This window comes from Populus nigra, chromosome 7, assembly GCF_951802175.1.
Source record: "Populus nigra chromosome 7, ddPopNigr1.1, whole genome shotgun sequence".
NCBI lineage: Eukaryota > Viridiplantae > Streptophyta > Magnoliopsida > Malpighiales > Salicaceae > Populus > Populus nigra.
The window spans coordinates 9,516,519-9,540,359 of NC_084858.1; the positions used below are offsets into that span (position 1 = coordinate 9,516,519).

Sequence of the window (23,841 nt, forward strand, 5' to 3'; positions counted from 1 at the left end):
TTACATGAGAAACAACAAAACATAAAATCTCGTATAATTCAATTCTTGTTTTCAATTGATTACCAATAGAAGTTGGAATTTTCATACTTGACTTTGGGCCACTTTTTTTTTTCAAAGAAATTAATACATAACAAGAAGCAATCAATTTAAAAAAAGAATTGTTGCTTATATAATAGCTATTGAAGATTTATATAGTTATTAATTTTAAAATTTATAAAATTAGTTAAGATGTGTAAAAACTAATCCGGATACCGACGTTAAATTAAAAAAAGAAAAAGAAAAAGCAGTTATAAATCTAAAAACCGTGTCGGGTATAGAAACCTTCCACGTCCTCATCATCCATAAAAAAAACAAATTGCATATTCCAGAATCCATCCCTAATCCTCTCTCCAAACACTCCCGATTCTTCTATATTACTTACTATATATACACACAAACAGACACTTGGAGGTTTTCTTTCCCTCTCTCTGTTTGCTTCCTCCCCTTCGTATATAAATACCAAATCACAACAAACTAACAAACCAAGAGCAGACGTGGAGATGGTGGCAGAAGGAGGAGAAGAGGAGGAGAAGATAAAAATTGGAGTTTGTGTGATGCAAAAGAAGGTGAAATGCGGCTTCGAGGTTCTGTTTCTCTTTATTTTTTTTTTCTTTCCCGAAACCAGAAACCGAAAACTATAAAAATCATTACTAATATAATCAAAACATTTCGCTACTGCTTTAATAACACATACATTTATTTTTTTTGGTTTCTTCAGTTGTTATCAGCTCCAATGGGACAGATTCTTGAAAGATTACAAGCATTTGGTGAATTTGAGGTGCTTTTACTATTTCTTTTTTGAATTTATAATTTCCTTTTTCGTTTTTATGATTTGTTTTTTGTATTTGTAATGTTGTAGGTTATACATTTCGGGGATAAAGTGATTCTTGAAGATCCAATTGAGAAGTAAGACTGGAATTTATTTTTATGTGATTGTTTTAGACTTTTATTATGTTTCAATTGCAATAAAAAAATGCACTGGATCCTTGGATTTTATTTGCTGTTTATATTTTGACAAATCAATCCACATTTTCGGTTTTTATACTCAGTATTGATGATCGTGAAATGTTGTTTATTTTGGCATTTTGTTTTTATATTTGCCTGTTTTCTTCTTAAATAAATTAAATTTTACCTTCCACTTCTTTTGTTTACTAGTGCTTCTCCTGCTAAAATTTAAGAGTTTTATTCGGTTATAAAAAAGGAATAAATTGATGTGTGGGCCGATCTGAAATTGACACTTGGAGTTGAAAAATTAAACAGATTCTGTTGTATGCGAGGAGGGGATATGTTTTGGATCATGACAAGTGTTCTTTGCAGTCACTAGTACTAGCGGGTTTTGGAGACTTATTGCTGGCAGTTCCATGTCTAATTAGCTTGGTCATTATAAAGATGCTGTTAGTCTGACCTGGTTAATTTTATTTGAGCATGCATGCACACACTTGGAGTTTTTATTTCACTGCCCTCAAGGAAGTTGACTGATTTGTTGCACTCTTTACTCGTTTCAGCTGGCCAATATGCGATTGCTTGATTGCTTTCTATTCCTCTGGTTATCCCCTTGAAAAGGCCGAGGCATATGCCACTTTGAGGAAGTAAGTAGCATTTCTTGCTCATGTTCCAAGTTCAAATGATTAGTGAATTGCACATGCTTCTTGAGATGAAAGTCAACTGGAAACTTCATACACGCAAATGATTTTCTACTCACCTTTGAGAAGCTGAAATCTTTTATTAGTGTCTAGATGCTTTTTTTCATCTATAATTTGCACTTTGTTGCTTTTATCAGCGACATGTGAATATGGACAAGGAATGAACCTTTTCTTGATCCACGAAAAAGTGAGTAGAAAATTATGAAGTGGTGGAATAAAATTTTGTGCAGTAGTGTAATCCTGCCTGGTCGCTGTTCAATCTCATTGCATTGAAGAATGCCATGCTTGTGTATCTTTAACTTTCCTTTTATATTTAGTCCACTGTTCCTGATAGACCTTATTTGCCCCACTGCACAAGCTGCTGCTTCATGTCTATCCACATCTGTTCACTGTTAAATTGCTCATGCTTTTGACTCAGGCCTTTTCTAGTGAATGAGTTAGAGCCGCAACATCTTCTTCATGACCGGCGGAAGGTGTACGAGGTATAAAGTCTAAACGTCCATCTTATCCTCAGGATTTCTTTGTTTTGTGTTTCACACCTGCTTTGTAAGACATTTTGCATGCCTTGGTACAATAGTTTATTATGACACACACACGCATGCGTGTGCGCGCCTGCTCAACAAACAATTTTCTACTCTTCCTCTTGAAGAATGCTTTCCAGTTATTCTTTTTTTTTTCTTTTGTTTTTTTCCTGAGGGTTCTAAGGCAAGTGCTCGACCATATGATTGGTCAGTCCTCTACTGAAAGGGGTGAACCCATTGCACTGCAAAATATATTTCCTTAAATCTGCTAGTCCTCATCGATGGAGTTTTCTAATGACTAATTGAGCTGTGCATGTGCATTGTTATTTCTTAATTTATTAAAGCTAATCAATTGTTTTCTATTTGTTGTGGCTATTTAAGCGTCTTGAAATGTTTGGAATTCCTGTCCCGAGATATGCCCTTGTTAATAGGGAATTTCCATATCAAGAGCTGGATTATTTTATCGAAGAAGAAGATTTTGTTGAGGTACATGGAAGTCGTTTTTGGAAACCCTTTGTAGAGAAGCCTGTTGACGGTGAGCATATTTCATACATTTATCAAGTTCTGTGATTTATGCTGTTTTTCTCATTAAGATTTGGCTAAACAATGCGGCATCGCTCCATGTATTTTGCTTGATGCTTGTATAGTGGACTGCTATCTCTATTTTCTAAGAAAATTATTATTCATGCTTTGGACATAAAGCGTGTGTATCTGATGTGAGAACTTAGTGCTTTGGACATAATTATTATTCAGTGATGAGAGAACTTAGTTCATCAATACTTTTTTGTGTTGTGTATGGACAGCTTTATTATTATCATTTTGAATTTCTACCTCCAAAAAATAAAACTGTGCAATGAATCAGTGTTTCCATTTTTCTAATATTCTCAGTTTCTGAAGTCATCAATTTGTACAAACAGTGATGTGTTTTGTGCCCGTCATATTGATCGATTAAATGATTCTCTTTTCTTAGAAGTCCTAGATGGACTGATGTGCTTGGATTGCATAAAGATGTTGCTTTAAATAGACACTGCCTATAATTTTTTATTTTGTAGTTATGAACTGTTGTATTCATTACATGTTGCACTTGCATTAAATTGTAAGAGCTTTATTTACAATTAGCATGCATGACAATGACTCCCATGTTGTACTTTTGTGAAGGGGATGACCATAGTATCATGATATATTATCCCAGTTCAGCAGGTGGAGGTATGAAGGAATTGTTTAGGAAGGTAGGTTTATCAACAACTTTTGTTTTTCTAATTTGGAAGCTAAACTCTGTTTCTTTGTCTTTCTTTTTTCCCCCGATGACATTAGTAAATCTGCAATGCTATGCAGGCATTCTTAAAGCGTTGGTGATTCTCATATGAAAGAATTGGAGGCATAAAAAATATTTACAGAGATAGGAAAACACTAATGGGGATTGGTTTAGACCCAATTTGCTTTTGCTGCTGTTTTGCCCCGGTTGATTCTACCTTTTTGTTTATTTGTCTACTTGGTTCTACTGGTATTAGGGGTGAGCAAAATAACTAGATTATCCAGAATATCCGTAAAAGACTGACCTGAAAAAACCGAGAAACTGAATTTGTTGGATAATCTCAGTATAAATTTTTTAAAGAAATTTGGTTCGGTTTGGTTTTAGTTTTAGAAACCAAAAAACTGACAAAACTGAACTGCAAAACCAAACCGAAAAATCTGAGACTATAATTTGACCGAACCAAACAACCTAATTTTTGTCTAAAAAAAATCAAAGCTTTGATGAAAATAGCCCATTTTTTTTGGCCCATTTGGACTCATTCGGTTTTAAAAAAAGTAAAACCAAACCAAACAAAACTGATAGGTTTTTATTTTCATCTGGTTCATTTCAAAATGTTGAAAAAAAATTTCGGTTTGGTTGGATGTTTTTGGTCTAAACTAAACCGTTTGAACAATACTGTCCTGAACTGGTATATAGACAAGGATATCGATCCATAATCTGTTTCTCACTTGGTGTGGCCTTTTTTCTTTTGCTAGATACATGTATTTTCCACCCTATTTGTGCATGGCTATGGAATTATTAAGGCACACCTTCCAGTCATACCTGATGGCTTGGATGTTGGAATGGTTTTGTATTTGGTGATCCATTGTATTTTCATTATCTATCATAGTAAACTTACATGATCAGGTCTTATTTCAGGTTGGTAATCGGTCAAGTGAGTTCCATCCAGAGGTTAGAAGAGTGAGGCGTGAAGGCTCTTACATATATGAAGAATTTATGCCAACTGGAGGAACAGATGTGAAGGTTGTATATAGTTTTCTGTAAAAAGTTTGCCCTTTTAGTTTTGTTTTACTCATTAATTCTGTGATAGGATGTAGCTTACATTTTTCTATGTTGCTATATGTTTTTAAAGCTCATCAGAACTTGTGATTGATTTGAAATAGTTGGGGTATTTGTCCAGGTTCCTTTGCTGATCAATTTCAATTTGAAGAGAAGATACAGAATTTAACCATGTTATTAGGATTTGAATTTGATTGCATGGCAGCAATACAAATGGAGAATATTATAGATTTCAGCTTTGTTTATCTTTTAAATTGTAACCTGTTACAATAATATCACAGATATAAGAGAGGGAAATAGAATAGATGAACAAAACTTCTGAACCTATAAACTGATATAAATGCTTAGTCAAGTTAAACTGAAATAAGCTGTTAAGATGCATAATTGACCAGTGATATAAAACAGGAACATGTATTGCATTATGAGAGATGTGGCTTACTTTGTGTTTTCCTAAGAGAAAATGCTCGTCAAATCTAATTTTGTATAGTGAAATGTGCAGTGTGAAATCTGTGGTAACTTGTGGATTCAAGTAGGAATCAAGCTTTGCTTTAGGTTGAACTTTACCTGTTATGTGAAAAAAGGAACGCCATGTCTACATTGTTTCTATATTCACTTTTTGATTGGTCTTCCTTTGCAAATTTTTGGGCTTTCCCTTGGATTATTGTAGTTAAATTTACCAAATTTGTCAGAAACTTATTAAAGAATTGACTTTGTATGATGTGTGTGTTTTTTGCATCACATCTCAGGGTTTTCTTAAGTGTCTGGTATTTCAAATATTTTTGGCTCACTATTAACCTTTAGTGGTGTGGGTCTGTTATTGCTTTAGTCCATGCTGCTTGCAGTTCTATCCTGCTTTCTGAATCCATAGGTTGTTTTCTTTTGAAACTATTTTGTGTTAGCACTTTTACATTTATGCTATCAGTTGTTATTGTGTTTTCTATGCAGGATTCAATTCTTCATCTTGTTTTTGCTTGTTACTGACATTTACAAATGATTATAGGTGTACACTGTTGGTCCTGAATATGCACATGCTGAGGCAAGGAAGTCTCCTGTTGTTGATGGTGTTGTCATGCGAAATCCTGATGGAAAGGAAGTAATTCCCTGTAGCAATATAGTCTACTGAAATAAATCCCCCTCCCTCCCTCCCTCCCTATATATATATATTGTATGTGTGCATGAGAGATGATGCACACAGATTCAGTTTCTCAGCTGCTTCTTTGTATTCTGCTGTGTTTTTGTTTTTTTAATGCACTAAAAATTTTATTGTTTCTCTGCAAATATCTGACTATCTTGTGAGATATTGAAGCATGGGAAAACTGGATTTGTTTAAGCGTTCCAACTTGTTGAAATACAGTTAATTAGAGTTACAACATGGTTGAAGAGTCAATTTTGTAACTGATATTAAAGTTTACCTGTGCATGCTTGATTTGATGTCATAAGGAATACCAGAGAGAAAAAACAGAGAGAAGTATTACGGAGTAATGTAACTATTGATACCCACTAGGCAAATATTTAGATGGTTTGACCACATTTGGGGATGTGAGGTCCATGTTTCTCTTTATATGCTTTGGAAAATAGTGCATTGAAAGCCATATGCTATGAAGTTTAGGAAAACAGATGCTATGGAAAAAAGAAGAGCAGTAGTTCTTTTTTCTAGTTAGCCAAGCAATGTACAGTTGCCTCTTCTCACCATATCACGTCCCTTAGAGTACCAGCATGCTAGGTATAGTTCTCATAAATTGGAAAATGCTTCTTTTTCATGTCTCATAGTTCAATAATGCTTTTAGGCTGTAGGTGTCAGAATTGACATATCGCTTCTATTGAATTGACTCTTCCAGTAACTTTAACATAAGTACGTTTTAAGTTTTGAATTTTAACTTTGTGTATTAATTGCGAGGCATTGTCAGGCTACCCTTTAAACTTTTCTTGTTCATTTGACTACTCTTAACTGAACTAAGTTTGCTTCTCAAGTGATGGATTGCTAAACTTGTAAGAAAAGGATTAAATAAGAGAAGTAAAAATTCCAGTATACATGCACGCCTGCATACATACATACACGTGCTCTTATTCCAATGCAAGTATACTGCAATCAGAAGTCATGACACTGCTGGTTGATTTTATGCATTTATATTCCAGGTTTAGGGTTATATGATGATTGGTCCTCATTTAACTCTTACTGTGTTTGACAGGTGAGGTATCCTGTGTTACTGACACCTAATGAGAAGCAAATGGCAAGAGATGTTTGCATTGCATTTAGCCAGGCTGTATGTGATCTCAATCTGGTTTTAGTTAATTAATGTTTTTCTGGCTTCCAAGATATCATCGTTCTACTTAACTTGATTGTGTCTACTCATGAATATCATATGCAGACTGGTTTCTGTTTGTTTTAGTTTTTATTGCTTTTGCAAAGTGCAATAGTTCCTTTCTCCTGCAATGATGAGTGGTGCTAAATATTCAATGATGATTGATAAGCGTAGGTGCATCAGATGGGTTGCTTCATTGGTGTTTCTTACCCGACATGATTTAGTTATCCAGAGCAATGAGCTCATTTTGCTAGTGTTGTCAGATGTGTTTTATGCGAACTTTTTTAATTTTTATTTTTGGGGAAAAAATTGACTAATAACTCAACAATAGCCTCTTGATTCTTGCTAGTACAACTGCTTTAGCCTAGACTTCCTGGTTAAGACTTGCGTGTCTTCTTCAAAGTCATCTTTAAGTACATAGTTTGTGGTTGCTGATCATTTCAATGCTGGATATTCCTAACTACTAAACTTTCTTCCCAAGAATTAGTACACTAACCTTCCATGTGATTCATGTATTTTATTTTCATATTAGTAGTGCTAATTCCTTACTGATATTGTATTGCTAGTCAATTCTAAATTATACTTGTTGCTTGCAGGTTTGTGGGTTTGATCTCCTGCGTTGTGAAGGACGATCATATGTTTGTGATGTAAATGGATGGAGTTTTGTGAAAAATTCCTACAAGTAATGGTCAATATATTTTTTTGGTCAATTTTAGTTTCATTAATGTTTGCTCAACCAGTTGTATGCTGTTTGCAATTTAGTCTAAAAAGTTACCTGTCTACTTGTGCAAAATCTCCATTTTTCTGGAAAACAGAAAACAGTAGAAACACGCTTAAGAATTGTAAAATGAAAATTACTTTCTTAGACAAGTGTTTTCTATTTCTCCTTTTCTGGAACTACTGACAGTTGTTCAAATACTCCCAACCCTAGAAAGCAAGTGCTGTTTTTTGTGTCTTTTTTTTATCTCATTTTCTTTCACTATCTGAAGGGCAAACCAAAATAAGCCTTTGTTTTCTATTTTGGAAAATTCATGGTTAGTAAAACATGTTTTTCTAATTTTTCATGTGAGTAAAATTTCTAGAATAAAGAAAACTTCTGAAAGCAATCGCTTCCTTGCAGTTTTTCTGAAAACAAAATCTGATAAATGTATCCTGATTCCTCAACCTGTTTATTTGGACTAATTACGATGTCTTCATTTCTTTTATCGCATTGGCATAATACATAAAATTATGAAATTAATAGAATGTTCTACTTTTTGTAGTTATCTCTTTTTATTTGATTTACATTCTGTGGTTTTCTTATTTTCTTGTTCTTACAATTTCCACGATTCTTGCAATCTCTTTAGATTTACATACCATCTCCATTCTCAATACAGATATTATGATGATGCTGCTTGTGTGCTGAGAAAGTTGCTTTTGGATGCAAAAGCTCCTCACCTTTCATCAGCAATTCCGCCCACTTTACCATGGAAAGTCAATGAACCAGTCCAGCCTTCTGAGGGATTAACTCGTCAGGGAAGTGGGATTATTGGCACATTTGGGCAGTCTGAGGAGCTACGATGTGTGATTGCCATTATTCGGCAGTATGTTATATCATTTTCTTTGGCATCTTTACTTCTTAAGATTTTCAAATCTCCCTTCTTATTTGTGTTTTATTTGGGCAGTGGTGATAGAACTCCCAAACAAAAGGTGAAGTTGAAGGTTACTGAGGAAAAGCTGCTAAACTTGATGTTAAAGTACAATGGGGGACGACCCAGATCTGAGGTGATTCCTTTCTTATTGGGATAAAAAGACATCAGTGGTACATGTTCATTTAATGGTTTTCTAATTGAGTCCTTAGCTTTATATTTTGACAAATACACTTGTATATTTAAAAGAAAAAAATAAGTTCATATCCTTAGTCTACATTTAAAAATACCTGTGTTGCTGCAATCTAATTGTGACATTACATGTGGCACAAACCTCATCAAGATGGAGAAAATTTGGTTGGCACATCAATGGGTGATGTGGTTAATCATCATCATTATCCAAATTTAGATATATGATATATAGATGAAAAAATAGAGTTGAAAAAAAAAAAAAAATGGAACAGAAAATTATATATGAGATATGAGATTGTGTATCAAAAGATAAATCAGATTTGGGATTAGCATGTCGATAAAAAATAATATTCATCTGTTAGAGATTAGAAGGTTGATGATAAAAAAACCCTCTTCGTATCCCATTTTTGTTTGTTTGATTCTCATTTTACATTGAGCTGAAATAAATTATGAGATATGAGATTGTTTATCAAAAATATAAATCAGATTTGGGGTTAGAATGTTGATAAGAAAAATAATCAAGTGTTTGGAGATTAGAAGTTAGATGATCAAAAACCCTCTTCATATTTATTTTTAGTTTATTTGATTCCCATTTTATGTTGAGGAAAAATAAATAAAACCCATTTTATGTCTTTGCCTTCTCTTCTATTTCCCTTTATGGCATGACCTCCCTTGATTCTTCCCCATCATTACAGTGTCGGGAATAAGTTTGTGGGGCCAGAGGTCCAGCTGGCATGGGTAGCCCAGCTTTGGATACTTGTGTAGTTGCAAGTGTCGTTAGCATTTTTCTTAATCTACAAAACTAATTGATGTTTTAGGCCAATTTTCTCCATCTTGACATATTGTCATAATGGACATATATCATTAGATAATGGTCATATCAGCTGCATTTTTAGACAGAGACTAGTTGTATTAACTCTCTTTGCCAAAAGTTGAAATACAAGGGCTCAATCAGAAAATTCCTAAAAGTAACTGTACTGCTGATATCTTTATCCCTTTTTTATTCATTTACTGTTTTGTTGTCTTGTAGTCCTACCAAGTTGTTTTATATCAGTTTTTTTCCCTTCTTCCTCAGACAAAACTTAAAAGTGCTGTTCAATTACAAGATCTGCTAGATGCAACACGAATACTTGTACCTCGTACAAGGTATCATTTGAAATTCAACAAATCCTTTGTGCTTTTATTATTGTTCTACCTTTTAATGATACACGTTATAGAATTTCATGAATGTGGCATTCAAAATGTTTGGTTATTACCACCATCAACAGTTTGTTTAAAATGCTCTTTGCTAATAAATTTTGTGGCTGATCTATTATCATTGTTAGTGTCATGCATTAAAGCTTTGCCAATGTATTCATACATGACAGCAGATATTTGTCTACTTGATGCTTATAATCTGGAAGATGGAGTTCAACTTTTATTTAGGGCATGAGGATCTGCTTTCTGAAATATATATTGATCATAAGTTCGTGATTTAAAATGAAATAGGGACACAAGCTTCAGAGCACTGAGTATTGGTTCTGTCATAGTATTGAGACTGATCTTCATGTCATATCTAGCCAAGCTGCTATGAAAATGGAGATTTCATTGTCCATATATAACTTTTTTTCAATGCTGATTATGATTTTTCGATGGTTTTACTCTGTTTTGCTATATAGGCCAGGTCGAGAAAGTGATAGTGAGGCAGAAGACTTTGAGCATGCTGAAAAGCTACGTCAAGTTAAAGCAGTTCTTGAGGAGGTTTTGTTGTTTGTCTTGAATATTTCATTTATGCAAGACATCCTGTCACTTTTCGTGTTTATTATGATCAAGTTTATCTTCTGTATATTTATGGGTTCATATCTTGTTCCATTTCATTTACCCATGGCTATTCCTTCTCTTTGTTTTAATAAATGAGTTTAGGCTGGATGAAATCTTGGTGATTTATGGTTACAAGGTTAGTCAAGTTTTGTGATGTAAAACAATTATCTCAAGAGTTTATGGACTACATTGAAGCATGAAGTTACTGTTTTTCTATTTTAATTATTTTCCCAGTTAATTTTGGATTTAATCATTTATTTCTTATTTAACTTAGAACTTTTAATTTAATTAGTATTTTGGTGGGGACACCATTGGGCATTGTTCTGCATCATATTTTATTATTTAAGAATCCTAGTGCTAAATTAATTCTATTATGTAAGTTTTAATTAAGAATTCTTTCTCATAAAGAATTTTAATACTAATATAAATAGGGATGTCTAGTTTATTTTATATAGATCAATACTATTATTCAGATTCAATAAAACTATCAAAGAATTTTCTCTAGATTTCTCTACAGTCTAGTCTGTAACCTTAGAGTTTGAGAACCCTAGTTTTATCTTCACTTTACATTAGGTAGTATAAGAGTGGCTTAACATTTAGATCAGTGATGAACCGTGAAGAGAATTGTGGAGCATTTGGTGACAATCATCTCCGTGACAGTGATCAAAGGATGTAGGCTGTTTGAGATTATCTAGATTGCCATTTAGTAGTGATAGCAACTTTAGAGGGGCAAATGCATACTGGGTTTAGCAACATCAATACCAAAGTTGATGACCTTACAACTAGGCTTGAGATACTAGGGTTGCACGCAAACATGAACTAGGGAAGAAGAGAGGCATGCGCCAAGGATGATGCTCGCAGCCAACCTGTCAATGAACCAGATCATGCAAATCCTCGCGGTCAGTATGAATACGAGTATTCATCTAATGAAGAGGATTGAGGTAAGGTTGTTGGAAATAATAGGTACGATCAAGATTATCGTATGAAGGTTGAGATTTCTCCTTTTGGTGGTGATAAAAGAGTAGAGGAGTTCCTTGATTGGTTAGCTAAATGTGATTGATTTTACGAGTATACGAGAATTTCAAATTCGAGAATGGTACAAATTGTAGAGTTTAAATTGAAACCTTAAGCCTTAATATAATGGGATAAACTATTAGAGACTAGGAGGTGAGAGGATAGAAGACCTATTGAGACTTGGGAACGGATGAAACAATTGTTGAGAGATAGATTTTGCCCCTTGATTATGTTGAGTTTCTGTTCCATAAGTATCAGAGGTGCTCTCAAGATTTTCAAACCATGCATGATATATAGCGAAGTTTTTGCGCTTAGCAGAGCGAAATGACCTGCATGAAACTGATAGGGAACATATTGCTAGATATGTAGAGGGATTGAAACCTGCCATTAGAGATAGAATTGGGTTTTAGATGTTGCTGAATGCTACTAATGTGTGAAATATGGCTTTAACAGCAGAGCTGTTGATGCAGGATACAACCAATACAAGATTTGATTATCAAAGGAGGGTTCAACCATTGTGATAAGGGCTTTGAAAATTTGTGAGTGTTATTTGATCAATAGACACTTTTTCTTATATTTTGATCATGAAGCTTGAAGTCTTTGAATAGTCAGAAGAAAATTAGTATAGATATGATAGCTTGGTGGATTACATTCCTTTAGAAGTTTTGTTCAAGTCTGAAGCATAAAGCTGGAGTTTAGAACAAAGTGGTTGATGCATTGAGGTAGTGTTTCAGAGTATAATAGCGATTGCTTTTTAAAGTTTTTTTTGCTCGGAAATACATGAAAATAATGTTTTTTTTTTCATTATTTTTTAAAAATCATTTTTGACATCAGTACATCAAAACGATCTAAAAAAAATTACAAGAAAAATTGTTTTTTTCAAAAAATCATGAAATGCGGTTTTTACCGCAAAAACAAACAGCATTTGAGTAGGCTATACATGATGGTCGTGCTGATAGAGATTTCCATATACATGATGGTTACTTAATGAAAGGTAATCGATTGTGTATGCCTTGCACATCCCTACATGAGAAATTGATTGGAGACTTGCATGATACGGATTTAAGGGTCATGAAGGAAGAGATAAAACAATGTCAGCTTTGGAGGATAAATATTACTGGCCTATCTCAAGTGTGATACCAACAAATTTGTTCAACATTGTTTTATTTGTCAAACAACCAAGGGGCAATCACAAAACATTGGCTTATACATGCCTCAACCTTTGCCTAAACATATTTGGGAAGATATTCAAAGATGACACACTTTATACCTTTTAAGAAGGCTATACATGCGATTAGTGTGGTTAGACTTTTTTAGGGAGATAGTGAGGTTGCATGGTGTTCAAAAATCCATCACGTCTAATAGAGATACCAGTTTCCTTAGTCATTTTTGGCTAACTTTGTGGAAGATGTTTAAATTCTCCTTGAAGTTTAATAATACTGCTGATCCACAAACACCTAACAGTTTCTAGACAGAGCTTTGAACAATCTGATTCGTGTCATTTTTGGAGATAAGCTTAAATAGTGGGATGTTGCCTTGGTTCAGGCAGAATTTGCTTACAAGAGTTCCAAGCATAATGCTACTGGCAAGACACCATTTGAGATTGTGTTCATGAAGCCTCCAAATTATGTACTTGATCTAAATTCACTGCTTAAAGCTGCTAGGTTTAGGAAGTCAGCAGAGAATTTGCCTGAACAGGTGCAAGTTATGCATCAAAAGGCCAGGAGGAAACTGGAAGAAATAGCTGCTAGAAATAAGCACGTAGTATACAAGGTTAGGTGAGTTTAATTGTTTCAAGGAGACACTGTCATGATTTTCTTGTGCTAGGAGAGGTTTCCAGTAGGCACTTATAATAAACTAAAGATGAAGTATGGTCTATATAAGGTGCTGAAGAAAATCAATGGCAATTCTTATGTTATTGATCTTCCAGATAGCATGGGCATATCAAAGACCTTCAATGTTGCTGATCTTTATGAGTACTTTCTAGATACTGAACTCAACTCGAGGATGAGTTTTTCTAAAGTGGGGAAAACTGATGTAGGATAATTTCCCCAAGAGTTTATGAACTAGATTGAAGCATGAAGTTATTGTTTTCCTGTTTTAATTATTTTCCTAGTAAATTTTGGATTTCAATTAGTTGTTTTCAATTTAGCTTAGGACTTTTAATTTAACTAGTATTTTACTATTTTGAAATTCTAATGCTAGATGAATTCTATTAATTAAGTTTTAATTAGAATTATTTCATATAAAAGATTTTGGTACTAATAGAAATAGGAATATCTAGTTTATTTTATAGAGATCAATACTATTATTCAGATTGAATAAAAATCAGAGAATTTTCTCTAGATTTCTATAGTTTGTTTTGTGACCTTAAGGCTTGAAAACCCTACTTTTATCTTCACTATACGCTTGTGCCATTTTGATTGCATTGATGTTAATGGCTCAACTTGCATTTAGCAATTGTGAAAGTATTTCAACGATGCAGGAAAAATGCTGTTAAGAAACAGAGTTGATTAGCATCTTCAAATTGCCATATCTAATATATTGTTTAAGTATCCTAACATATTGCTATTATGTTTCTGGTGTTTGAATTCTTTCTTATTCCAGGGGGGACATTTCTCTGGTATTTATAGGAAGGTCCAGCTTAAACCTCTAAAGTGGGTTAAAGTTCCGAAAAGTAATGGTGAAGGTGAGGAAGAACGACCAGTTGAAGCTCTCATGGTTCTTAAATATGGAGGTGTTCTTACCCATGCTGGCAGAAAGCAGGTATTAATTATCGATGTCTTGCTGATCTCATATTTAATTTATTTTGCGTACATAGTTACAATCCAAGGATTGCTCCGATGAAGCAATACTACGGAAAATCCTTCATACCTTTCACTGTAAAATAACCTTCTTACTTTTTTTTTTAAAAAAATTTTCATTTCTGCTTTTCTGATGTCTTTTCAGGCAGAAGAACTGGGTAGATACTTTCGAAATAATATGTATCCAGGTCAAGATAATGAACCTTTTTTTTTCCTTTTAAATGAGTTAATGATCATTAGTCATATGTATGTCCAAGATTTTCTTAGGCCTCTCTTCCAACATTTTGCTGAAAGGTGTTATTCGGCCATCTATGACTGACAAGAACTTCGAGTTTAGGTCTAATTATTCTGCTCAGAATTTTTTCTTGTTCCTTGTTCAATTAATTGCTTCTTGAGGTCACCATGAATGCCTCAGTATATTGGCAGCTTTACTAAATGTAATCTGCAGTGTTTTTGTATGTTTTCACAAGTTGATTATATAATATGCACAAGATTTTCAACTAAATGAATTATAGGTGACTTCAGCTACATATGTGGGAGTTCAGGCAATTTCAACTAGGTTACCAAATTTTAGTGCTGCTTTTCCATCCCTGCAAGGGCAATTTTTGAAGTCCTTATGTAGTCAGTTCTGGGAGTTATTGGGCTTTAGTATCTGGCAGTTTTAGTTTTTAACTGCCTATGGCTTTTCCTCGTGGTTTAACTGTTCTGGTAGACCTTTTTTTTTCCACTACTTATGTCATCTCTCTTGATTTAGCCATTCATGCTTGTTGACAGCTCCTCAATAGAAGATATTATCAATCGATGCGATGCCATCTTTAATTTCTAGGCCATGGCTGTTTACCAGAATGCAAATGGCTTTATCCTGGACAACATAGATTTATGATCCTGTTGCCACATGTTCTCCAGTGCACTTAGTAATTATTATCTTTTTAGGATGAATTTTTCCCTGAATGGATGCATGCCACTTTTAAGTTTGGACTTGGGAGTCCTTTTATCAGCGACAAGCAGAGCAACATAAACTATGGTGATTGCAGTTCCAAGATTTATTATTCTTGCTTCTCTTGATGGAGACGTATAAAATTTCAGGTGAAGGGACAGGCCTGCTTCGTCTTCATAGTACATATCGTCACGACCTTAAAATTTACAGCTCTGATGAAGGTCGTGTACAGGTATAGCATTTCACATAAATAAAATGGTAATTGATCTTAGGTCGCTTTGTTTTCTTATTTGGGTGCTATTCCAATTATGAACTGAATTGCCACACATCACTCACAAATAGTGTCTGACAGATGTCTGCAGCGGCATTTGCAAAGGGCCTCCTTGACCTGGAAGGACCGCTAACGCCAATTCTGGTCTGTGGTATTTTCTTTAGTTTTGACTGCTTTTGGATATTGAGTTCTTAACTGATTAAATAAACTTTATCAAGGTTTCCCTTGTTAGCAAGGATTCCTCCATGCTGGATGGACTCGACAATGCCAGCATTGAGATGGAAGAAGCCAAGGTTTGTTTTGTTCCTTGAAATGCATTAGCACCTCTGTTGTCTTCTGCTTGACTGAATTTAGCATCCAGTAATTAACTAAGATTATTACCCAAAAAATGTTAAACTCAGATGATGCTCATACCCCAAGTATTTTTCTATTCCCATTATTGTTGAACATTGCTTGATGTCTCCTATATGAATAAACTAATTGCTTTCTTCTACTTGATTGTTTGCTAGGCTCAATCATCTCCAAAATTCTGGAATGATGTTCTGCTTTATTATAACGGTGGTTTCCATTTGTTTTATTGATTTTTGCAGGCTAGGTTGAATGAGATTATAACTTCTGTTGCAAAGATAGTTAATAGCAATGGATCCTCTGAATGTCCTTGGATGACTGATGGAGCTGGACTACCTTCAAATGCTTCTGAACTTCTCCCTAACCTGGTGAGTATTCTTGCAAGTGAAACACGATTAGCCTAATGCTATAAACACAGGTTCACACGCATGTGTGGATATTTGTGCCTGTGCATGCCTATATTAATAATACAAAAAACACTCGTTAAACTCATATTTACTTTTAAGGCCTTGGCAGCAAGAATTATATTTTTTTATTTGTTTTATTTTTTAGGAAAATCTAGGTCAGAGCAGGCTTATAACTTCAAATTTCTTTTATTCTTGTAGATGCAAAGTGTTGCACCACTTCAGAAAAAGAAGTTTAATTTATTTAGAGTAGAACTCTGTCTTAACTCCATTATTAACTGATTGTGTTAGAGAATAATATAAATCATATCCTAAGACCTTACCTAATAGCTTAAGCTATTGGGTTGAGATGGTTCCTTAACATGGTATCAGAGCTTTGATGATCAAGTGGTCACGAGTTCGAATCTCACCATCCCCATTTATTTGATAAAAATTAAGCATAAGGTAATGTGGGCCTGTGCAAGTTTTAAGCCCAAATGGCTTTCACTTGAGGGGGTGTGTTAGAGAATAATATAAATCATATCCTGAGACCTCACCTAACAGCTTAAGTTATTGGGTTGAGATGGTTTCTTGACAGATTGAATGATTCTCTTCAAATCATTTTTTATTTAAAACTCACTTCTAAGTTTTTTTATTTATGATTAATTCCTCTATCATCATTATTGTATTTGTATGCATTCAAAATAACTGTTAAATAATTTTATCATTATTGTCATTTATATATGGACCCAGGTGTTTCCTTAATGAATTTGAGGAGGTTTTAAGTGATTCATATAAGAAGAGAATTCGTACTGGGTAGTAGTCAAAGGAGTAATGCTTTACATGTTTTGATGTTCTCAAGTTTGTTGCCACTTATGTTTATGTGAACTGGGTGGGTTGGGGGGGGGGGGGGGGGGGTTGATTTCCTTGAAACAGTGATTACTTTGCTTTATTCACGATAGTTCCTGAGCATGCAAACCAGGCTTAAGGAGATCTTGTACACATTATGTATTTAGGTTTCCATGTGCGATATACTCTGGTAGTGAATTAGTGGATTATTTAGTACAGGGGAGCCCAATAGTTCCTGAGCATGCAAATCAGGCTTAATAATGCACTTCTTGCATGTTGAAAATTTTCTGTGTATTTTCTATCTAGGATTTCCATGTGTGTTATAGTCTGGTGGTGAATTAGTGGATTATTTTGTACAGATTCTTAAGATCAGTTTGCTAGCACCACTTGGCCAAACTCTGTGTTGTAGTTGATAGGTGGATTACTTTCTGTCTGGAATCTGAAAAGGTCTCCTTTGTTAAACCAACTATGTAGTGTGCCTTCTGCTCACTTTTAGTTGATATATGGCTGTTACACTGTGTAGTAATAAAAACTCCTACCTTTGTGACTAGTTTTATTTTTTTTTTATTTCCTTTCTCTTACGTAACAATTTCTCAAGTTATTTTACTAGATTTCCATGGGTTGTATTTCATTGTTAGGTATGGAAAATTCATCCAAACATCTCACCTCCCTCTCCTTGTGGGCTCTATGTGGATAGGTAAAATTGACTAAGAAGGTGACAGAACAAGTGAGACTACTCGCCATGGATGAAGATGAAGAACTTACAGAGACAAGCTCATACGATGTAATTCCACCATATGACCAAGCAAAGGCTCTCGGTAAAACAAACATTGATATAGATCGTATTGCTGCTGGATTACCATGTGGAAGTGAGGGATTCCTGTTGATGTATGCTCGCTGGAAGAAGCTTGAAAGAGACTTGTATAATGAACGCAAAGAGTAAGTGGTTGCTATTATTTGTGTTGGTAACGATTGTGTGATGGGTGTAAATAATTCAGGTTATTGCTCTTGCATTTCCTATTACATATATGTTAATATTATCTGAAGGTAATCCATTTCAAGAATATGGCATTTCAGCATTTTTATTTTTAAAAAAAAAACAATTTTTTTTTAGTATTTCTGTTAATAAGATAGAGCAATTCTGGTAAACTGCCATATTGTTCAACACTTCTTAATTATTGATTTACATGCAGACGGTTTGACATAACACAAATCCCTGATATTTATGACTCTTGCAAGTAAGTTCTCTATTCCCAAGTTATGCTTACTTATAAAGTAATACTGCACCCATACAAAATTATTGCCTTCTAACCATCATGGATGTGAAAAATATTCCTCCAATCATTTTATGGCTCCTAAAACAGGGATTAAGCTTAAGCCATGCTACACTTTTTATGTTTGTGTACATGTCATGAATGTTGACATTCTTCTTGTGTTATCAATTTCTACTGCAAATTCGCATCATGTGTTTTTCTCATTGTCTTAATTCCTGTCCATTTAGTGTTTTTTAGTATTTGGTGATCTTTGAGATTAAGAGACTACACACAAGTTGTGATGGTTTGGGCTGATTTGTGCTGGTCTGGATGGGCTCAGTAATGACATTGATATATAGTGAGATGCATTGCTACATGTAAAATGCACGAAGAATTAAGAAGACATCCATTTGCCTATGCATGTTGGCATGACTGATATTCACTGCATTGATATGAAAGGGTGACGGATGCATGTCGAAGCAGGATATCTATATTTGTTCATTTGTAATGTTGCTTCAAAATGGACATGAAATCAAAGTTAATTTATACTGGTGGTGATTGACGTGTCTTTATTTAAACACCTTTGGCACGTTAATTTTATAGAAGATTCCTGGTATTATGCCTTTCTCACTGTAGCTGTTTTCTGACTGTTACATTATTTATTTACTTGATCTACCATTTACAGATATGATCTGTTGCACAATGCTCACCTTAATCTAGAGGGGCTGGATGAACTCTTCAAAGTTGCTCAGGTATAAATGGACTCTAATCCAACAATTTATACATTTTTAACTTAGGATTTCATATTTGTCTGTTATTATTCATCGTTAGCAGATATGGTCCACTTTACTACTGTGGTTCTGAATGTCATAAAGATATAGTAAATCTGTTCTCCCATGATATGCTGATTAAGATGGCAATATCTGGCTTCTTTTTTAGTGTGCAGTCCCTGTATCTTGAATTAAGAATGCATTTGACATAACTGTTGATTATATGAAATATTTTTTGTAGAGGCAAAGAAGTATATACATAGCTAATCAATTCTCTCTTGCAAATATGCATAGCAATCTGCAATTATTGGTTCATCAATGTATTTCTCTGAGTGTTGAAATTTTTATTGCAGTTACTTGCTGATGGTGTCATTCCTAACGAGTATGGAATTAATCCAAAGCAGAAATTGAAGATTGGCTCAAAGGTGAAGTACCATTTTTGATGCTTCCACATTTTACCTGACAAAATAAATTAACTTGACAGGCATGCTTTATTTCTTCAGTATGTCATATTTGGCAAATGTATTTTTGATGTTAACCATGAGCATTCTGATAAATATTTCTCGAGTAAAGATACCAAATACTCATGCAATTATATATACTCAGGCTAGATCAATGGCTTGATCACAGCGTAAACTACCATTAGGTTGTTTGCCCATATTTGAAGTCACATTGTTGTTTCAACATGTGAACTATTGAACACTATATTAACATCCTTCCTCGAGTAATAGAGATCCGGACAGAGTGGGAGAAGCAGGTTAGGGCACTACAAGATTGATTGATGTTTGGAGTTATAATCAAGATTGACTTCCTTCACCTTTGTGTGTGAATCTGTTGATTCTCTTGCATTGCTTTTAGTCTCTAATATATATTGTTTCTAACTCTATTCATTTACTGATACATACTTGAAGATACTCAGTTTTTTTTCTGTTTTTATTTTGCAATTCAGATTGCTCGACGTCTGTTGGGTAAAATATTGATTGATCTTAGGAACACACTTGAGGAAGCCATTAGTGTTGCTGAATTAAAATGTAATCAAGATCAACAATCAGCTTCTAAGAAGAATGATAAGGAAGACACAGATTATCAGTCGAAGCTTTTCATCAAGAATGAAGACATGAGAAGAACTAGCACCACTAGTGAAATATCAATGGATCAAGATGATGATGATGATAAAGAGACGAAATACCGTTTGGATCCAAAGTAAATATTTCAACCTTTAATGGATGCTTCAACTTTATATAGAATAACTGATTAATAGAATGTTCATTTTTAATCAGGTATGCAAATGTAAAGACACCAGACCGCCATGTTCGTACACGCCTCTATTTTACATCGGTAAGAAAAATACCCTGTCCCCTGCTTTCTATAACAGCACATACATCTCTCTCTCTCTCTCAACACTTTTCGTAAAATATAAAACAATTTTGGGTAATACTAGCTTCTCTGTTAAGATCTTGGAATTAATATAGACACCTATTGATCAGTTAAATAATCTCACTATCTCAACTTTTGGCCAGAGGGTTGAAGGATCCTTTGTTAACTGCTTAAATTCTATTATGAAGAGGACAGATTTATGTTTCTCTGGCAAAAAAAAAAAAGAAAAAAAGAAAAGAAATTTCTTTGGTTTTTTTAGAAAATGTTTAATCACTTTTCAAGTACAGAGCTGTCTTAAAAGACCGGATTTATTCTTCTGAAGTCAAATTTTAATATGGGATTTCCAATTATTAAACTAAACCTTTGGTTTTCTTTTTTGAATATTTCCGCTGTTAATACTGTTGTATCTCAGTGCTAATGATGTTGATGGGATGGGGAGGAGAACCCCCAATGTTGATGAATAGCGACTTTTATAGTCTCAATTCTTCAAGTTCTTTCAATGAAACAAGGTTTACTTCTTTCGTTTCACACTTTGGCAAAAAAAGGGGTGTATTGCCACTGATATGTTGAGTGCAAGCTGCAAGTTTTTTCTTACTTTTCATCATTGTTGACTTTGTTAAGTTCTGCACAATCTGAAATATTAACTTCAATTGGATATAAGCAAAATAATTATTTTTCATACAGATATACTGGAATAATTTTTTTCTTATGACACATCATATCTTCAGAAGTTTATATGATGCAACTTTGATGACAGGAATCACATATCCATTCCCTTATGAATGTTCTCCGTTACTGTAACCTGGATGAATCTCTTCAAGGAGAGGATAGCCTTGTTTGCCATAGTGCCTTGGAGCGTTTATACAAAACCAAGGAGCTTGATTACATGAGCAATATTGTACTTAGGATGTTTGAGAATACTGAGGTGGTAACACTCACTATTTTTAGAATGTTCTTTCTACTTGATTACCTTAATTATCTTTTCTTCTTTTTCGCTTATTTGACTGTTACTTCTATAAAATTATTTCAGTCAAAGCTAGAGCCAGTGTACTCTTCAAGTTGCCCTGATTGGCTGTCCAATCCAGAAACTGGTTTCTATGGCCTTGAACTAGTTCAGTTTAGGAACCTAGCAGGAAGCCAGTGTTTAACATGATTTTGAGTCTCTCTGGTTGAGTTATAGAGAAAGGGGGGTTCCCAAGTCATTTTCAAACCTGAAACTTCATATTTTCCATGTGGTAATAACTTTGAGGAAACTGATTTCCTGGCCACTAAATCAAATACAGCTGTATGCGAATAGCTTAAAGTTGGACCTGCTACCTTCTCCTTTAATGCACAGTTTAAAATTCTGGTGTGGGAGTAGGTGCAGTGCAATTCCTTGAATTTCAGAGCAGAGTAGAACCAATCCCTGGCCCCAAAGAAAACGAAACTGTGCTCAACTGGATCAAAATGTACAGGGACTGGTTTTCCTACTCACACTGAAGGGTACTGTGCCTCAAATGGTGTCAATCTGATGGAAAGTGTCTCCCATTCATATTCATGTCTGTGAGTAGGAAACACAATATGTGATTGACATCTTGTGCAATATGTTGACCCTTCAACATCTAGAAGGGTTCCTTTTCCAGGCTTTTCAATATGTTTGGGTTGAAGAAGACTAATTAGAATGGTGTCCGTTAGTCGCATGTTATGTTTTCAGTAGGAGATAAAAAGTTCTTAGACTTGGGAAGCCAGTTTCTTTTTTTTTTTTAAAAAAGAAATTGATATTGCAGGTCGCTTTAGAAGACCCAAAAAGGTTCCGCATAGAGATGACTTTCAGCCGTGGTGCAGACTTGTCTCCATTGGAGGTAAGCATATATTCATTTGTTGCTAAGAGAGTTCCCAGGTAATTGTGCTGCTCTGCTTTTCTCATTTTAATTTTAATTTTTTCGCAAAGGAAAAGGAAGAAAGTAAAAATTACAGTGGGAAAGCTGCCACAGAACTTTATGTAGGAAGTTTATCGTCATATACATGGAAAGAAGGAAAGAGAGTAGTAATATTTTTCCCTTTATTTGCTTTTAATGTTCGGAAATACAAATTGAATCTCACTTTAGCAAAGCATTAAACTTGAAAAATCATTATAACGGCGAACCTGGCAATCATCACTGCTTGGAGTTATGACCTACTAGGCATATCCTTGGGATAGTAAACGATGTGTTTGGGAAAGAAGTGTAGGGGATGGAGGTTCATGACTTTCTAACCTTTTCTGCGGAGGGGATTTTTTTCTTCTTCTATAGACGGCCTCTCCATATTCTTTAATGGAGGGGAGGTGAATAGCTCTATGATCTTTTGACATATGCTTCCTATTTTCTTTTTTAGAAACCCAGTTTTATCCCGTTAACAATAAAACCCCACTTCATCATCATCTCTACTCCAACTAAAAGAAAGGGTCTTAATAACCCTTTAACATTGATTACCTTCCCATCTCTGAATAAAGATATTTTATCCCCTTCACCCCCCTTAATTATCCAAACAAACTAGGGAAGGTAAAATTTTCCCCATTGGGTCCCCTTTCCTCCCCTTCTATCACTATTTCTTTTCCACACTGTAAAGGTGAACAAGTGGTGGCGCTATCAACGCACTGTCCAGACTCCTTCAGATTGTACAACAGATTCCAAACATGCTTAAAGGAGACAGTCGAACATCCTGATTTCTTCTATTGTTCGCTGGTGTTTGTTACATTCTACCAAGATGACCTCATTGCCTTCCAAAATGATCTGATACTATGGATATTATTAGTACACAATACTATTTAAACTAGGCTTAGTTGAAGGAGCCATCTTAACAAGCTCAAGTTTGTTTCTGTTTTGTTTGTCAGAAGAACGACAGTGAGGCCATCTCATTGCATCAGGAGCACACTCTTCCGATAATGGGTCCAGAAAGGCTGCAAGAAGTGGGATCCTATCTAACATTAGAGAAAATGGAGATGATGTTTCGTCCTTTTGCTATGCCAGCGGAAGACTTTCCTCCACCTTCCACCCCTGCAGGATTCTCAGGCTACTTCTCAAAAAGTGCAGCAGTCCTTGAGCGCCTTGTTAATCTCTGGCCCTTCCATAAGCATGACAAGCATGCAAGTGCTAATGGAAAGTAGCTACTTAAATTCTGTCATATTTCTTTCACAAGTGAACATTCCATGTTCACAGATTACTTCGTTAAAGAGATTAAATTCTGTCATATTTCTTTCACAAGTGAACATTCCATGTTCACAGATTACTTCGTTAAAGAGATCTGATTTCTTCTGGGATATGCCTAAGGTTAGCGTTTCATACATGAACAATACAGGATTGGATAGTCGGATAGTGCTTTGATGTCTGGAACGCACATGATCCCTTTTATGCCATTCCATGTCTACTCTTTTGTCA

At 34.7% G+C, this 23,841-nt stretch overlaps 1 protein-coding gene across 4 annotated transcripts; it reads left to right on the forward strand.

Annotated features, from left to right (window-relative positions):
* The first annotated feature begins 351 nt into the window (after window positions 1-351).
* On the forward strand, window positions 352-23,841 carry LOC133699842 (inositol hexakisphosphate and diphosphoinositol-pentakisphosphate kinase VIP2-like). 4 transcript variants are annotated; one of them, XM_062123329.1, is made up of 30 exons: window positions 352-623; window positions 758-817; window positions 899-945; window positions 1,545-1,628; window positions 2,101-2,164; window positions 2,585-2,738; window positions 3,362-3,432; window positions 4,377-4,481; window positions 5,518-5,610; window positions 6,707-6,781; window positions 7,417-7,502; window positions 8,197-8,403; window positions 8,485-8,584; window positions 9,716-9,786; window positions 10,299-10,380; window positions 14,062-14,220; window positions 14,404-14,446; window positions 15,345-15,427; window positions 15,548-15,610; window positions 15,685-15,759; window positions 16,057-16,182; window positions 17,744-17,985; window positions 18,240-18,284; window positions 18,985-19,051; window positions 19,423-19,494; window positions 20,019-20,272; window positions 20,350-20,407; window positions 21,204-21,371; window positions 22,213-22,287; window positions 23,301-23,841. In XM_062123329.1, exons 1-30 carry the CDS (start codon window positions 540-542, stop codon window positions 23,568-23,570), a joined length of 3,183 nt encoding a protein of 1,060 aa, XP_061979313.1. In that variant the 5' UTR covers window positions 352-539; the 3' UTR covers window positions 23,571-23,841. The 4 variants fall into 4 exon arrangements, with proteins under 4 accessions (XP_061979313.1, XP_061979312.1, XP_061979314.1 ...); XM_062123328.1 differs by having other exon boundaries at window positions 353-623; window positions 23,298-23,841; XM_062123330.1 differs by having other exon boundaries at window positions 353-605; window positions 23,298-23,841.